Source organism: Coregonus lavaretus, assembly GCF_964263955.1.
Source record: "Coregonus lavaretus genome assembly, chromosome: 39".
NCBI lineage: Eukaryota > Metazoa > Chordata > Actinopteri > Salmoniformes > Salmonidae > Coregonus > Coregonus lavaretus.
The window spans coordinates 4,441,251-4,459,882 of NC_140026.1; the positions used below are offsets into that span (position 1 = coordinate 4,441,251).

The window sequence follows — 18,632 nt, forward strand, 5'->3', positions numbered from 1 at the left end:
AGTTGCCGTGATAAGATTTTTGTTGTTGTGCACTCTCCTCAAACAATAGCATGGTATGTTTTCAATGTAATAGCTACGGTAAATTGGACAGTGCAGTTAGATTAACAATAATTTAAGCTTTCTGCCCATATAAGACATGTCTTCGTCCTGGAAAGTTTGCTGTTACTTACAACAGTCATGCTAATCACATTAGTGCACGTTAGCTCAACCGTCCCTTTTTTGCTATTGTGACTCTGCTGCTACTGTTTAGTCACTTTATTCCTAGTTATATGTACATATCTACCTCAATTACCTCGTACCCCTGCAACTCGGTACTGGTTCCCGTGTATATAGCCAAGTTATCTTTACTCATTATGTGTTAATTATTACTATTATTATTAAGTATTACTATTATCATTTTTTCTCTCTCTGCATTGTTGGGAAGGGACCATAAGTAAGCATTTCACTGTTAGTCTACTCCTGTTGTTAACGAAGCGTGTGACAAATTCAATTAGATTTTATTTGAAACACACACATACAAACCTACACCCACGTGTACCCACAAAAACCCAAACCAACACACACACACACGCGCACGCGCACACACACACACACACACACACACACACCCTTCCACCCAGCATCCTAATACATGGAGTATGAAGGAAGATGCATTTACACAGTCTTGTCCTGTTTCAGTGAAGTGACTTCCTCTCTCCAAGGTCTGTCTGTGTGTCTCTTCAGTCTCTTCATCACTATACTTTATGGATGAAGCCAACTCGTCACTTCAGCTTATGTTGCCTTAGCAACATGTAAATCATAGGAGAGGGCTCTGGTCAAAAGTAGCGCACTATATAGGGAATAGGGTGCTATTTTGGAGGCACTTCCTAGTCTGCCATCACATTGCATTATGGCCCGTCATCCTCTGTTGTCAATTAAACACAACAGAGACATTTCACTATTCAAAGTACAATATAATGACTTAGTTATCCATTCGCAATTCTGGTGCCATACTCATTTGATGCGCCCCAAATTGCACCCTATTCCCTATTTAGTGACTACTTTTGACCAGGACCCATAGTGTTATGTTCAAAAGTAGTGCACTTGATAGGGAATAGGGTGCGCAGCCATGAATTTGAGACGCAGCCATGGTGATCTCATTGTTAAAGGGAAGAGCTGGAGTCCTGTTGAAATAAGGCACTTTTATTCATTTTGATAGAATATCTTTACATAATATATTCAATCTTATGTTTGTGTAAATACATAATCATGATTGTGAACAGACATGTAAAAAATGTACAATGTATGTTAAAATAAAAAAAATTAAAAGAGATAAATACATTTGCATAGAAATTGTATTTTACACACTCACTAACTTATTTTCTATGTGAAAAATATAAATCGTTCAATAACGAATGTTTGAAACGTTTGATTGTTGATTGTCAAGTCAATAAAATATATTCACCCTATTTAAATATGCATATATTATCATATCAAGCGCTTTTTCCAAATTAAAAGGTACAATGGTTCAGAGGTAACTCGATCAATTATTCTGATACGGTCCTGATTGAAGGCAGTGATAACTTGGATCAACATAACAGCCATGACTATTCAAATAGCCATGTCCATTACGATACTAACTCTGTGAAAGCAACAAATTGTCAGCAAAATAAACTGTATATGGCTGGGATTCAATCAAAGGTGCATGATCAACAACGCACTGCACTGTTGTCAATGCACCTTTCAACGCAATTTCCCTGACATTCATGGAGATCACATTCATGCTAAACCCTGTGATGTCGGCGCAAGTGTCAATTACCTTTAATGTCAAGTTCAGTTCTCAACAATTAGCCATTGATTCAAATCTGGCCTATGCTAGAAGATGTCAGTTACAGTGCCTTCAGAAAGTATTCATACCCCTTGACTTATTCCACATTTTGTTGGGTTACAGACAGAATTCAAAATGGATTAAATGTATTATTTTATTCACCCATCTACACACAATACCCCATAATGACGTTTTTAGAAATGTTTGCAAATTTGTTGAAAATTAAATACAGAAAAATCTAATTTACACAAGTATTCACACCCATGAGTCAATACTTTGTAGAAGCACCTTTTGCAGCGATTACAGCTGTGAGTCTTTCTGGGTAAATCTCTAAGAGTTTTTCACACTCAGATTGTGCAACATTTGCCCATTATCCTTTTCAAAAATTCTTCAAGCTCTGTCAAATTGGTTGTTGATCACTGCTAGAAAACCATTTTCAGGTCTTGTCATAGATCTTCAAGTAGATTTAAGTAAAAACTGTAACTCGGCCACTCAGGAACATTCGCTGCCTTCTTGATAAGCAACTCCAGTGTAGATTTGGCCTTGTGTTTTAGGTTATTGTCCTGCTGAAAGGTTAATTAATCTCCCAGTGTCTGGTGGAAAGCAGACTGAACCAGGTTTTCTTAGCACCATTCCATTTTATCCTGAAAATCTCCCCAGTCCTTATCAATTACAAGCATACCCATAACATGATACAGCCACCACTATACTTGAAAATATGGAGAGCGGTACTAGTAATATGTTGTATTGGATTTGCCCCAAACATAACACTTTGTATTCAGGACAAAAAGTGAATTGCTTTGCCACATGTTTTGCAGTATTACTTTAGTGCCTTATGAGAAAACAGGATGCATGTTTTTATTCTGTACAAGCTTCGTTCTTTTCACTCTGTCAATTAGGTTAAATTCTGTAAACTGTTTTAAAGTCACCATTAGCCTCATGGTGAAATCCCTGAGCGGTTTCCTTCCTCTCCGGAAACTGAGTTAGGAAGGACACCTGTATTGTTGTAGTGACTGGGTGTATTGATGCACCATCCAAAGTGTAATTAATAACTTCACTGTAGTGTTTGAGAGATAAGCAGCATGTTATTATGCACACCTGGTTAAAATGGTATGCACGTGTTCAGTGCATGATATTAGAAATATGTATCTGATTGGATGGGCATAGCTTTATTGGCAGGCCCTCATTGGTTGTTGGGTATTCAAGTGTGCTACCTTTGAGCGGGTGCAGATGGACTCGGCTATGTTGTATCTGCTGTCATGTTGGAAATAAACCATCTTCGTGATGTTAATGCTTTATACTTTTGAGTTTCTCTTCGCACTAACTAAAAATAACCCGCTTCCTTTAACCGGGGATGCATCATTCACCATGCTCAAAGGGATATTCAAAGTCTGTTTTTTTCCCCCCATCCACCAATAGGTGCCCTTCTTTTGCGAGGCATTGGAAAACCTCCCTGATGTTTGTGGTTGAATCTGTTTGAAATTATCTTCTTGACTGAGGGACCTTACAGATAATTGTATGTGTGGGGCACAGAGATGAGGTAGCCAAAAATCATGTTAAACACCATCATTGCAACTTATGTGACTTGTTAAGCACATTTTTACTCCTGAACTTATTTAGGCTTGCCATAACAAAGGGGTTGAATACTTACTGACCCAAGACATTTTAGCTTTGCATTTGTAATTAATTTGTTTAAAAAACAACAACAAAAAAACATAACTCCACTTTGACAATATGGGGTATTCTTGTATGCCAGGAAAAATAAATCTCAATTTAATCAATTTTAAATTCAGGCTGTAACACAACAAAATCTGGAAAAAGTCAAGGGGTGTGAATACTTTCTGAAAGCACTGTACATGTGTATCTAAATGTGCGTTTGTCAACAATGCGCCATAGATTAAATCCTGACCTATGTTATAAGATGTGTATCTAAATGTGTGTGATCTGTTTCACAATACCTCAGTTCAGTGCTTCTCAAACCTCTCCTCGAGGACCACCAGACGTTTCACAACTTTTTTGTAGAACTGAACTAGCACACCTGATTCAGGTGCAGATGTAGGTTTAAATTTTTTTAACATTTAATGCACAAATTGAATCATTGAATTCATCAATTGAACTTGTGTTTCATGATTTGAAACTGAAATTAATGAATATTGCATTCCGTTTTAAATTTAAATTTAAATGTAATATTCAAGTTCAATATATATATATATATATATATATATATATATATATATATATATATATATATATATATATATATTCAGTTTCAATATGGTATATATTGCATTCATTGTCTGTGTATCAAGTTTACATGTTATCATTTCAAGTTGATCAAAGTTTCATACATTAAACTTCTCAGATGCATTCAGATTCAGTTTTCAAATTCAGTTCGCTAAATTCAGATGTAAAACCAGAGACAACATCCTGGTACTTTGCCAGCCAGGAAAGGTACAGGAGAACAGATAGAATCAAACGCTCACTGTGGTAAATGGAAACTTCTCGCGGTTTCTGAAGCCAATCCCTTATGGAAAAACCACATGATTTCACATTTGGAAAATCACATGAATTCATGTGAACATTCCATGTTTTGCTAATTTTATTTCACATGAGAAATTTCACAAATGAAATAATTTGAAACTATGCGTTTTTGGATCACTTCACGTGACGATATTTCACATACATTTTTAGGTGTGGATTTTCACGTTATCAAATGTGGATAAAGATTTTCACATGAAATTTCACAGGTGATGCTCTGCAATTAGTTGTTAGGATACACACACAGTGCTTTCAACATCAAATCAAATGTTATTTGTCACATGCACCGAATACAACAGGTGTAGACCTTACAGTGAAATAACAATAGCGAGGCTATATACAGGGGGTCAATATGCGGGGGCACCGGTTAGTCGAAGTAATTGAGGTAATATGTACATGTAGGTAGAGTTATTAAAGTGACTATGCATGGATAATCAACAGAGAGTAGCAGCAGTGCACAATGCAAATAGTCTGGGTAGCCATTTTATTAGATGTTCAGGAGTCTTATGGCTTGGGGGTAGAAGCTCTTTAGAAGACTCTTGGACCTAGACTTGGCGCTCCGGTACCATTTGCCATGTGGTAGCAGAGAGAACAGTCTATGACTAGGGTGGCTGGAGTCTTTGACAATTTCCTTCCTCTGACACCGCCTGGTATAGAGTTCGCCTGGTATAGAGATTTTTGGTGATGTGGACACCAAGGAACTTGAAGCTCTCAACCTGCTCCACTACAGCCCCGTCGATGAGAATGGGGGCGTGCTCGGTCCTCTTCTTTTTCCTGTAGTCCACAATCATCTCCTTTATCTTGATCACGTTGAGGGAGAGGTTGTTGTCCTGGCACCACACGGCCAGGTCTCTGACCTCCTCCCTATAGGCTGTCTCGTCATTGTCGGTGATCAGGCCTACCACTGTTGTGTCATCTGCAAACTTAATGATGGTGTTGGAGTCGTGCCTGGCCATGCAGTCATGACTCCAACATACAGTGTTTTCAACTTACATATATGACACGTGACTACATTGTGTACGTTTTTTTATACAGTAATTATTATTCAACATGTACTCACCTGGGATTTAAACTCACAACTTCCTGGTTCACGTCATTCCGATATTCCTGCCCACGCCACCATGTCTGTGTGAACAACTGATTTCACCTGTATTCTTACACATTGTACTTCAAAGGAAATCTCAGCTTTGTTAGAAATACACTCAAGACAAATTATAATATTTATCATAGGGATTCAGGAAAATTATTCAAACAGAATACTGTGCCTCACCAACATTAGACAACTATACAGAAAACCCTCCAATTGCTGAAGTAAGTAAATTAAATCAATTATGAGAATAGATGGCACTCTTTTGCTAAGTGCAGAGATATATTATAGGTACTGAATGTGTAGAGGACTTCTGAAATTGCTACAGACTTTGTGGTGCAGCAGAAGGATCAGCACACCTGAAATCCATAAGTTGAGTTCAAATATGTGGTCCTCTGTAGCTCAGCTGGTAGAGCACGGCGCTTGTAACGCCAAGGTAGTGGGTTCGATCCCCGGGACCACCCATACACAAAAATGTATGCACGCACGACTGTAAGTCGCTTTGGATAAAAGCGTCTGCTAAATGGCATATTATTATTATTACTAGGCGAGGTCATATTTTATCTGAACAGTGTACCACTTCCGTTAAACCCCCCATACCATTTCATTTTTTACTTAATATGGTTTGGGATGGTTTAGGATCATTTGGGACTATCACCTGACATCCTGGTAGGTCAAATATCTTGAAAACATCTTGCACACATCCTAACATCATCCTCACCCTTACGGAAAAACCACAAGAATTTCACATGATCATATGTGTTTCACATGTGATCTCGCGATAATATGTGATCTTATGTGAAGTTTGTGATTATCACATGTTGCTTTACATGTTAATCACAAACTTCACATAAAAGCACATGTGAAAACATAATTTCATGTGAAGTGTTCCATAAACACATTTTCACATCATGTGTATTTCCACGTGACATCATGTGTTTTTTCCGTAAGGGCAATAGCGCTCTTGGGGGATGTTGTGTCATGTTTCCCTGGAGGTTTGTGTCTAGCTCAAATGTTGTCACGAATCGTTTTATTGTATCACATGTTGACATTTTGCGTCCCCATGTTATTATTATTATTTTTCACAAGATTATGTTTACACGTTGCTTTTAGATGTTGTCACATGTTATCACATTACCTTCACATAAGATGTTCAATTTCTTTTCTTACAATGATTTTGGCTCTAGCATTTGAACCATTTTTGCAACAAGCTATTATGACCCCATTCCCGAAAAGCTAAGACTCTTTGGAGCATGGATGTTCCCTTCTATGATGATTACAGGATGCGTTAGAAGGGACTGTCACGAAAACCTAAATTTGGCCCTCATAAGAACATTGAACGTTGAATAGTCCTTCTAAGGATAGCCTTTCCACTCCCTATGTAATCTTGCTCTTGTGACTAACTGGGTTCGAACCAGGTCTCCTGCTTGTTACAATACTGTTTTAGCCCACTTAGCTAAATCCTATATGGATAAGTTCAGGAAGTTCATGTAAAGGACAACACGCTGCTTGCTTAACAAGTACCACCTCCCCCTGATTCAGCTCATACAAAGACTCAAACTCAGGACCTCTGCCTTGCAAAAACATGCGACTGCCCTCCTGAAGCGTTCCAACCCACTGGGCTATTGAAAAAGGCCTTCTCCAATTGCACAAGGAGCAACACTTCAGGCTGATGAGTGAGCTTCACAGATCCCCATCTGCTACATTTCAACCCCTTAACTCACTCCACAGCGACCCCAGAGGTTGAACCAGTGCAACTGTAGTTCCGAGTACAGTGGAACCATTGTAAAGGACGTCACGCTGCATGCTTAGCGAGTACCGCTTCACCCGATTCAGCTTATATGGAGACTCGAACTCAGGACCCCTGCATCGAAAACACACGTGACCGCCCTCCTGATGCATTCCAACTAATAAAGGCATTATTCAATTGCGCAATGGGCAACACTCAAGGTTGAGGAGTGAGTTTAACAGATGCCCATCTGCTACACTAAGTCTTCAAGATACAGCAAGGTTCCTTGTGTGGTTTGTTGATACATGCTTATGTGATGATAACCTTGCCTGAGACCTTAAGACATGTTCGTTTTGCAAATGGTTGCCTCAAGGAAAATAATGGGCCAGTGTGGGGGCCTGGAGAAAAATAATGGTCCGGTGTGTTAGAACAGCCAGCGACGATTTTTGGTCCCAGTCCGCCCCTGGTTTCATATGACTGACTGGGTTAAGACTGTGTTAGCCTGTTGAGTTAAAGCCTTGGCATTGGTCCTGTGACTTGGATGGGTCTCTTCAAGGAGGAAGTCAAAGGGGGGTGAAGTGCAACACAGGTGGTTCTGTGACCACGCTCAGTGATGAGTAATTTGTCTAAGACCTGAAAAGTTGCATTATCTGGTGCACAGGAGACCTGGGTTAAAACCCCAACAGTCAAACTAGCACGTCTTCATGTCTCAGCCAAGGTTGCTCATCATATAGCCTCGTGAGCGGCCTGACTCTGCGAGCTTACATGAATGGTTCGTCTACATGTGGTAATCAGTCTGTTAATTAAGAGGCTACTCATCACATTGATGGATCACCAAACCACCTCTGAAGCACTCTCATTAAATGGGGTGCACAGATTCTTCTGCTTCTGCTTGCCACAGAAAGTTTTGTTGTTGTGCAGTAGGCCTGATTTCGAACCCAGTCAGTTATATTAATGTCGTGATCTCTGAGTACGAGGTCAAAGGGGGGTAAAATTTAACCGAGGTCGTTCGATGAACCTTGCTGGAGACTTGAAGACTTGTGTTAGCTTCCTGAACTAATCCCTATGGGCTTTATCTAAGTGGGCTAACACAGTATTGTGACATGCAGGACACATGGTTCGAACCAGTCAGTCACAAGAGCAAGATTAACTAGGGAGAGGAAGGCTATCCTTAGAAGGGCTATGACATGGCTATTCAAGTATATTCTTATGGGGACCAAATTGTGTTTTTGTGACCTTCTAACACAGCCAAACATATACAGTGGGGGAAAAAAGTATTTAGTCAGCCACCAATTGTGCAAGTTCTCCCACTTAAAAAGATGAGAGAGGCCTGTAATTTTCATCATAGGTACACGTCAACTATGACAGACAAATTGAGAAAAAATAATCCTGAAAATCACATTGTAGGATTTTTAATGAATTTATTTGTAAATTATGGTGGAAAATAAGTATTTGGTCACCTACAAACAAGCAAGATTTCTGGCTCTCACAGACCTGTAACTTCTTCTTTAAGAGACTCCTCTGTCCTCCACTCGTTACCTGTATTAATGGCACCTGTTTGAACTTGTTATCAGTATAAAAGACACCTGTCCACAACCTCAAACAGTCACACTCCAAACTCCACTATGGCCAAGACCAAAGAGCTGTCAAAGGACACCAGAAACAAAATTGTAGACCTGCACCAGGCTGGGAAGACTGAATCTGCAATAGGTAAGCAGCTTGGTTTGAAGAAATCAACTGTGGGAGCAATTATTAGGAAATGGAAGACATACAAGACCACTGATAATCTCCCTCGATCTGGGGCTCCACGCAAGATCTCACCCCATGGGGTCAAAATGATCACAAGAACGGTGAGCAAAAATCCCAGAACCACACGGGGGGACCTAGTGAATGACCTGCAGAGAGCTGGGACCAAAGTAGCAAAGCCTACCATCAGTAACACACTACGCCGCCAGGGACTCAAATCCTGCAGTGCCAGACGTGTCCCCCTGCTTAAGCCAGTACATGTCCAGGCCCGTCTGAAGTTTGCTAGAGTGCATTTGGATGATCCAGAAGAGGATTGGGAGAATGTCATATGGTCAGATGAAACCAAAATAGAACTTTTTGGTAAAAACTCAACTCGTCGTGTTTGGTGGACAAAGAATGCTGAGTTGCATCCAAAGAACACCATACCTACTGTGAAGCATGGGGGTGGAAACATCATGCTTTGGGGCTGTTTTTCTGCAAAGGGACCAGGACGACTGATCCGTGTAAAGGAAAGAATGAATGGGGCCATGTATCGTGAGATTTTGAGTGAAAACCTCCTTCCATCAGCAAGGGCATTGAAGATGAAACGTGGCTGGGTCTTTCAGCATGACAATGATCCCAAACACACCGCCCGGGCAATGAAGGAGTGGCTTCGTAAGAAGCATTTCAAGGTCCTGGAGTAGCCTAGCCAGTCTCCAGATCTCAACCCCATAGAAAATCTTTGGAGGAAGTTGAAAGTCCGTGTTGCCCAGCGACAGCCCCAAAACATCACTGCTCTAGAGGAGATCTGCATGGAGGAATGGGCCAAAATACCAGCAACAGTGTGTGAAAACCTTGTGAAGACTTACAGAAAACGATTGACCTGTGTCATTGTCAACAAAGGGTATATAACAAAGTATTGAGAAACTTTTGTTATTGACCAAAAACTTATTTTCCACCATAATTTGCAAATAAATTCATAAAAAATCCTACAATGTGATTTTCTGGAGATTTTTTTTTTCATTTTGTCTGTCATAGTTGACGTGTACCTATGATGAAAATTACAGGCCTCTCTCATCTTTTTAAGTGGGAGAACTTGCACAATTGGTGGCTGACTAAATACTTTTTTTCCCCACTGTATGCTATAGAGTCTTAGCTTTCAGGAATATGGTCATAATAGTGTATAGCCAAATTCATAGAAAGAAAATGAATTCAACATTCCACATTGGCTTCAGAAACTGCCAGAAGTTTCTGTTTACCACAGAGAGCATTTGATTCTATCTGTTTTCCTCTACCTTTCCTGGCTGGCAAAACACCAGAATGTTGTCTCTGGTTTTGAATCTGAATTTAGAGAACTGAATTTAAAAACTGAATCTAAATCCATCTGAGAAGTTGAATATATTTATCTTTGATTAGCTTGAAATGATTGTCTGTGTATCAAGTTTACAAACTATGAATGCAACATCAACCGTATTGAAACTAAATATAGAAATATTGAATTTGAATATTCATCCAAATGCAGTTTAACTATTACCCTGTCATCTGATTTTTACAAATCAGAAGAAAATAACATTTGGGGTCAAGAAGCTATTCCAACGTGGAATATAACTGACTGGTGTCTTCACAGTTATTAGTCAGATGTTGAAACGTTGCCATCACTCAATGGTTTCAGGTATATCTCATCTACTTAAGAGTTACTGACCCATATAACTGACTGTACCCTATCAAAAGGTTTTCTGCTTGGTCATAAAGACCCTTAGCTTCCTTGTAGACAGCACTAGCTGCTTTCTCTGCGGCCTCCTGTACTGTCTCTGCCTCCTCTGCTACAGTAGCTCCTTCTATCCCTCCTCTTAATGCTCCTGTTCCTGCAGCTATGCCTACCACTACACCAGTGGAAGCTCCTCAGAGGAGGAAGGGGAGGACCATCCTCAGTGAATTTCATAAAAGTAAAAATGTTAAAACATTTAAAAGGTTATCCTTTTTAGACAAAACTAAACTAAACATAATCACGTCACCAAATAATGGATTTAAACACACTATTTTGCAAAGAAGGTCTACGGTAGCCTCAACAGCACTCTGTAGGGTAGCAACATGGTGTAGCCGGAGGACAGCTAGCATCCGTCCTCCTCTGGGTACATTGACTTCAATACAAATCCTAGGAGACTCATCGTTCTCACCCACTTCCATGGATTTACACAGTAATTATGACAACTTCCGGAGAATGTCCTCCAACCTATCAGAGCTCTTGCAGCATGAACTGACATGTTTTCCACCCAATCAAAGGATCAGAGAATGAATCTAGTACTGAAATCATAAGCTACAGCTAGCTAGCACTGCAGTGCATAACATGTGGTGAGTAGTTGACTCAAAGAGAGAGAGAGACAGACAATAGTTGAACAGTTTTGAACAAATTAATTTATTCCAAAATGAAGGAGAAGCAAGAGAGAAATATATATAAAGATAGATTGTCTTTTTTTTCACTTTAAGTTTCACTTACTTAGCTAGCAAAAGCAGCTTGCTAGCTTAGCCTACTGAAACACCCTGCTCAAACAGAGGGATGCTATGTTAGCTAGCTGGCTATGACTATCCAACACAACACTGGAACTTTTCTAAGTCAAGGCTTTTGGTTTTACTAATTTATTGCCACCGGGGCCCGCCGGTGTAACTGCTTATTGACTGTACACAGTAACGTTACAGCATGATTGTAGCGGGTCTACTAACGCGTTAGTTCTATTAGCTATACTGACTATGATGTTACTTTAGCTAATATGGTGACAACGATGTAGGCTGTGTGTAGCAGTTTGGCTTGGAAAGGTTTTTTCGCCTGGTCACATACAGCTGATGTGTTGTGCATTGAAGTCCACAAGCGAAGGAACGAGGTGAGAGGAGGAGAGCACATGGATGCGAGAAGGATTACAACGTGGCTGTGTGTTTACGCGTGATCAGGGGTGTATTCATTCCGGCGATTCTGTTGAAAAAAAAAAATGTAACGGAAGCAAACGGAACAAAAGGGGATAAACATACTTGAATTTGTCCAATAGAAACTCTCGTTTGCAACTGTTGGACTAATGATTACATCCTATATCAGCTAGATGCAGGCAAGAGTGTGCAAGGCGGTATTGAATGTCACTGTCTGTCCATGTGTCACTGTCTGTCACCTCACATTTGTCTCTCGACCTGTGCACCTACGTTGTAAACTTTCCTTCATAGGCTAGGTTGTAGCAACCTCATGATGGGTATTGGGACAATTTGATTATCATAAAGTAGCCTAAACCTATCGCTGTTACATTGAACTGGGTGAATGGAATATGAATGACAGTCATCCAATATGCTGTAATAGAAATATGGCCATGCTCATGAAAATAAATTGTCCTCCCTCATCTTAAATGGCACTGACCGCCACTGCACTACACCTGTTAGTATACCTGAGAATTTGATAAAGAGTTTCTTCCTCACTTTTGCTTTAGCCCGTTTTATCATCTCTTCCTCTGACATCTGGCCCGTTGACGCCTTTCTAAGACTCTATATCTACTTTTATTTTTCTCTTTGCCTCTTGAAACATCTCGTTGGTGTAGCATCCTCCTCCGTTCTCTCTCACCATCTTCTCTATGGTGTTGAGTAGCTCTGCTACTTGGTACTGGTTGCTGTGCCGACCCTGCTGATTGGTGTTCCAGTATTTGTTGTCGATGACGTGACAGCGGCCTCCACATTTCTCCACAAGCTTGTTCAGTTCATCATTCTGTTGGACAAACTTCTCAATGGTCAAACCATTGAGTTGTTCACCATGAGTGAAGAGGACTGTGGTATATTTGAAGGCCTCTGGTGAAAAATATGTCTCGATTTTCGCCACGGCTTCGTTCTCGTGGATTGTGTACCGTTACACTTTCAGTACAATGAGAAAGGCATGCGGCCCCGGAACACACTCTGTTATACATTTGACTATTTTAGGTTTCAGCTCCTCTTCAGTTATGTCAGTGTCAAAGAATCCAGGTGTGTCAATCAGGGTGATGTTTCTTCCTTTGATGTTCTTGGTCTGCGCTTCACATATCTGAGTTGCGGAGGTGGATGAACTGCCTGCGAAAAACACATCATCTTGTCCGAAGATGGTGTTTCCAGCACTGCTTTTACCTCCTCCGGTTTTCCCCAGCAGCACAATCCTGATGTCTATAGGGACGGTTCATAATTATAACTTGAAATGGATCAATCATATAGTAATAATGAATTTGATTTGAAGGTAGGGTTGAAATGTTGTAACTCACCTTGCTCTGGTCGAGCACCCAATACGAACCCTCTGAGATGCAAAGCATTCTGGGCAATTTGAAAAGCCTGTAGATTAGAACAAACAATACAACTGCAATGAAGGACTGTAATTGCAATTATTAAACAAATCTGCAATTATGGATGTGTTACACAGTATTATTAAACAGCTTCAGATAATCTGCAATGTGTTAGGCTGATACATATTTAAGTTAATGGCCATTTAGTTTAATTCTTTGAGACCTTCTTTAAAAGTCCTTCCTCACCTTGGTAGGATCTCTGTCATTGGGATGGACGACAATGCGGATAAGGAAGGGGGTTCTGCTCGCTCGGTTCTGCTCGTACCGACGGATCTCTTCTAGCAGAACCTGCGTTGCCACGTTGTGAGGGAACTGGAGAACCTCACCAGTTCCAACTACAGGGAAGGCAACGGAACGGAAGCCCTGCTTCTCACAAGAGGTCAGGACTTTCCTCACACCCTGCCTCAGAGCCTGAGAGAGGACCAGAGATCAAGTGTTAATGGAGGTTCAAGGTCATAACACACACACACACACACACACACACACACACCTGTACTGCTTGTCCTTGGGGGTTGTTGTCCCAGTGTGCACAGCTGAGGAAGAAGACACAGCCAGAGCTGAGACCAGACATTCCCTCCACCAGGACGTTGTCACCAGGTGCAGTCTGTCCCCTTGATTCCCTCAGAAATGCTTTCATCAGCCCCGGTCCAGCTGCCTTCGACAAGACATTACCAACACGGGAGGAGAGAGGGTCACTACCAACCATTGGGGACACAAGGGCATCCACCTTCAGAGAGACAGACAGAGAGAGAAAGACAGAAAGAGATAAATAACTAAAGAAAAAGGGTAACAGAAAAAGGAAGAGAAAGTGTCAAAGAGAACGGGAACATTGAATCAGTATGAAGTCAACATAATTCACAGAATATTGTTGAATGAAGGCTGTGGCCATGTCACTGTGTGTCTCTCTCTCACCTTCTGCTTCTCTATGGTTCCCTGGATGATCTCCAGCTGGACACAGACCTCTGGAGCCGCTGCTCCCCTGGTGGAGGCAGAAGTGGTGTCTCTCTGAGGAGCATGTGTAGTGGTAGTGGTGGTGCTAGACTCTCCCTCCCACCCAGAAAACTCCCTCTTCCCCTGTAACAGCCTATCACAGGCCTCCTGCATGGCTTTCACTGCCTCTCCACTCACATCAATCAGAGTGACCTTGGTAAGGATGCGCTGTTCCCTCCCAAAGTCCCTCACTGCAGAGACTATGGCCTCTGAGCACACCTTCAGAGGAACGCTGAATATCCCTGAGCTGATGCAGGGCATGGCCAGGGTCTGGAGCTCCATGGTCTCTGCCAGATCCAGGGCTGCCTTTACTGTCTTCTCCAGCAGAGGGCGCTCATTCCCACCTACGCTGCCCCCTACTGGTCCCACCGCATGCAGCAGCATCTTACAAGGCAGATTCCCTCCTGTAGTCTCTACTACTGTACCTGTGGGTACTCTCCCTATCTGCCTAACCAGATCCCTGCTGGCCCGCTGTACCTCAGGTCCCCCCGCCCGGCTCAGAGCTGCAGCCACGCCCCCAGCGTGATCCAGATCCTCATTGGCTGCGTTCACCAGCGCGTCCGCCCATTCCTTGGTGATGTCACCCTGACAAACCACTACCTGCAATCCCCCCTGGAGGTGATAGCTGGTGGCTGCGACCATCTCCTCACGTCTTGGTCCGGGGCCCGCTTCACCGACTATGCCACCATGGTTCTGTTGAGGGCGTCCCACGACTCTTACACTGGACCGGTCTATGAGAAAGGCCCTGATCTCCTCCCTCAGCTCCTGAACCTGCTTCAGGTGGCCCAGCAGCTGCACTCTACACCCAGGACTGTACCTGGCCACCACCCTGCACCTGCTCTGGTTCATCTCCTTCACCTTCTTCTCAAGCTTGGACCTCAGTTCAGCCGGGATGGCAGCACTGTTGGGCAAGTCGATCTTCTCCTCCCCAAACTCCCCCAGCAGATCTTTCTCAGCCTGGTCCAGTTTATAGGAGGAGAGGGCGAACAGACGGAGCTCTGTGTCCCCCAGCTCTACTTTCACATGGCATCCAAACCCCAGCAGGCTGCTCAGGTGCTCAGGCCTCCCATACTCCTGCCTCAAGAAGGACAGGAGGTGGAGGGACACCTCAGGCACCACCCGCTCCAGCACCAGAGAGATCTTATCTATAACTAACTGTCTGGCTGTCCGGACTTCACTTGCTGAACCCTCCAGCACCAGCTGAGCTGAGTCACCGCGCATCACTCTCACTCCAGGAACAGCCTCACCTAGATCCTTCTCTATAACTTCCCCTAGAAGACGGAGCTTGGCCGGTTCCAGACGACAAGTGGTGCTGATCTTCTCCTGCTTCCCTGAACTCAGACCCTGAGCCTGGAAGGCCTCCAACTCCTTCAGTTTGGCCTGCACCTCAGCCTCCTCTCCAACCACCACTGCAAACCCTGCCTCGCAGTAAACCCTCACATCCTTCGAACCTAGGGTACTTCTCTGCAGCAGCGTCTGGAGCTTACATGCGTCTACCTCATAGTGGCATTGGTACCGCTCATGGAGATGTTTGAACAGTTTCTCTACCTGTGCCTTCCATGGTCCCACCCCAACCCCGATTCCATCTCCACATGACCCAGCTTGGCCTGAGTCTCTGACCACTGCCCTCCCGTCCTCTTGGTGGAGCTGGACAGAGCAGCCCAGAAAGGCCAGCTGCTGCTGCAGGTCTTTTCCAGCCCCAGGGCTCTCCTTCAGGTAGCGCAGGAGGTAGGAGTCTAGATGGAGTTCATGCTCTAGGCCACCAGGTGGCGATGTCTGGACTGGGAAGAAGGGACGTAATGGGAGGAGTTGGTGACGCTACAGTCAGAAAAGAAAGGTATAAGTCCTGGATAATTCTACTGTTAATGATTATTATGTCTGGATTTATCTACATTTATTATTGATTTATTATTGTAGGTCAACCGTACAGCTGCGTCTGGATTATCTGATACATCTAAAAAAAAACTGGTTTGGCATTTGTCCATTTAGTGTAGTACAGATTTGTTTTGCTAAAATGTATGTTCTTGTCATTCCTCATATTGTAAATTATGATGTTACTTATTACAATATAACATACACCAAACATGCAATAAAATCAGTGCAGACTATTTTGGCCTCATTTGAAGGGATATTATAGTTATTACCTGACTGGCAGATCCACGATGTATGACTAAGCTATGTGTTTACTGGGATGCAAATACAACAACAGTGCATTGACGTCTGTGTACTTTGACCTCATGTTAGGGAAAATAAATGTCTTATCTAACAGGTTATGTGACTCAGCCTGTACTCTATACTGTAGTTGTGTCTGTATAGTCGGGCGTCACCGCCTGACTGCTTACTGGGGAGGTTGTTGTGGGTGGAGGCTCCAGGCTGCCTCTCAGAGTGAGGGAAAGAGGTCCCCCAGGCATCTCCAACACATGATGAGTTTTCTGAAGTACCCTCTCCTGGACTGGAAGAGTTACAGAGTCATAATGAGTTGTTGTTGTTTTGTTGTTGTCATGTAGTATTAGTAGTAGTAGCAGTAAGAACAATAACAACAACAGAAATAATTATAATATTTTTTTAATGCATTAATTAAGCCTTTTGCATTTAGTCCAGGACTTGAAGAGTTAAAGGCTACATAAACTAAAGGAGTTGTGCTGTAATCTCTAAAGTAATACACTGTATATACATCTATAATGTTCTTAATTAATCATAAAAGTTATTAAAATAAAAATGTTATTTCCTTTTAAATTGATAAAGTACTGTAGAGTTAATACATATAATGAAAAGCCAAAGGAATGCATTTGTGCATACCTGTCTGCATACCTGTAGCCTGGCTATGTGAAAGTGAAATTTACTCCAAAACCAGATTTATTTGCTGAATGTCTGTCATCACTAGTTACCATAGCCACAAAGTCATAAACCCTGCCTCTTACTATAATTTATTTTCTTAATAAAATATTATTTCAAACCTAACAATAACCTTAAAACTAACCTTAACCACACTGCTAACCTTATGCCAAACCTTAACCTTAAATCGAGACCAAAAAGCATTTTTCTTTTCATGAATATTCATGATAGCCAATTCTGACTTTGTGGCTGTGGTAACTAGTGAAAACCGCATGTCTGACAAACATTCTGATTAGGAGAATCCTCATTGAAGTTTAAATATGATTGTCTTACCCAAATGTAGGCCTATTCAAATGATAAATTGTAATCAAATAGGCCATAGAATAAATCATATATTGAACAAACTAACTTTAATTTATGAACAGACATTGGCAAGAGCGCATGGTAAAAAATAAATAAAAAAGGCATTCAATATCCTATCACTTCGCCTAAACATTTTCATACCTTTCCGGTAAATAAACGCAACCTTGTAAACGTTGTCACCAACTGATTCTACTGGTCCACAATCTCCGCCACCGGATTTACGGCGAATTTGAAAGTACTTTTTTATCTTCTCTTTCTGTGATGGGTCCAGAGTCTGGCACTCGAAGAAAACTGGGTATTTGTAAACTTCCATTTTATAACGTAGCCTAGCAATTAGTCAGTCGGTCGATGAGAATAACTATACTGCTGCCACAACATACACCCATGCTTGGCTACGAATTCCTATTATTTGATCAGATTTACATAACTTGATGAACTATAGAGGTCGTCTATGATTGGTTCAGATGTAGTCCGTCTGGAACGTCCGGAAAATCAACATCTGTGTATTTACGGCGCTCGTTGAGGGGATTCGGTTAATCTGGCCCGGTCACCCAGGTATGCCTCTTTTGCACCAGGTGAAAGTTGTTGCATTCGTTTTGGAACAGGGCTGCCTCCTGGCCCGGTTCAAAGCCTACAGGGATGTCGGCTCAAAACAAAAGTGGTGTAATTACACATGCTGGGTAATGAGTAGGAATTTTGGTTTTCACATGCAAAAGTGATTGCTTTTTTAAAATGTGTGTTTTACTTTATCTGCCTTTCCAATAAAAACTAGTTTGAAAATTGAAATATATATTTTATAGAAAAGAAATGTTCTATGTTTTTGGATGATGCACCAGGTTGCATTGTTGACAACATGACAGAGATTACTAAACGATTTGAACCACTTTTGCTGGTTCAAATCGGCTCAGCATAATCGAATCCGCCCAATGGTAGAGGGAAAGGCTACATGCAGTGACGTGCACCGCTCACATTGATGAGCTGTTGTGAGAACCATAAACACAGTTTTTTTTAACCCTAAACTGTAGGGCAGGGATCATCAACTAGATTCAGCCGCGGTCCGATTTCCGGAACATAATTACATATAATTTGTAGACTGCAAATTGACCGCAAGAAGCCCAAACAGATATAATGTTTGACCGGCCTTCTAGCCACTGCCACTCCTCATCTCATCATTCCATTAGTTTTGTCTTGTTTATTACACACACCTAGTTCATATCCCCT

General features: G+C 41.9%; 1 protein-coding gene across 1 annotated transcript; it reads right to left on the reverse strand.

Annotated features, from left to right (window-relative positions):
• Positions 1-10,020: 10,020 nt before the first annotated feature.
• Positions 10,021-17,878, reverse strand: LOC311113171 (uncharacterized protein). Its single transcript, XM_084156350.1, has 7 exons — positions 17,553-17,878; positions 16,556-16,665; positions 14,136-16,031; positions 13,714-13,950; positions 13,410-13,634; positions 13,146-13,212; positions 10,021-13,050 (listed from the first exon to the last, which is right to left on the reverse strand). The coding sequence occupies exons 1-7, from the start codon at positions 17,722-17,724 to the stop codon at positions 12,764-12,766; spliced, it is 2,994 nt and encodes a 997-aa protein (XP_084012476.1). The 5' UTR covers positions 17,725-17,878; the 3' UTR covers positions 10,021-12,763.
• Positions 17,879-18,632: the final 754 nt, after the last annotated feature.

Bases quoted from the DNA above. Each gene is read 5' to 3' on its own strand.
- LOC311113171 (XM_084156350.1), bottom strand. From the start codon at position 17,724: ATGGAAGTTTACAAATACCCAGTTTTCTTCGAGTGCCAGACTCTGGAC. The intron at 13,951-14,135 runs GTGAGAGAGAGA...GTCTCTCTGAAG, and splicing joins GAACCATAGAGAAGCAGAAG to GTGGATGCCCTTGTGTCCCC. The intron at 13,635-13,713 runs GTGTGTGTGTGT...GTCCTCTCTCAG, and splicing joins CCCAAGGACAAGCAGTACAG to GCTCTGAGGCAGGGTGTGAG.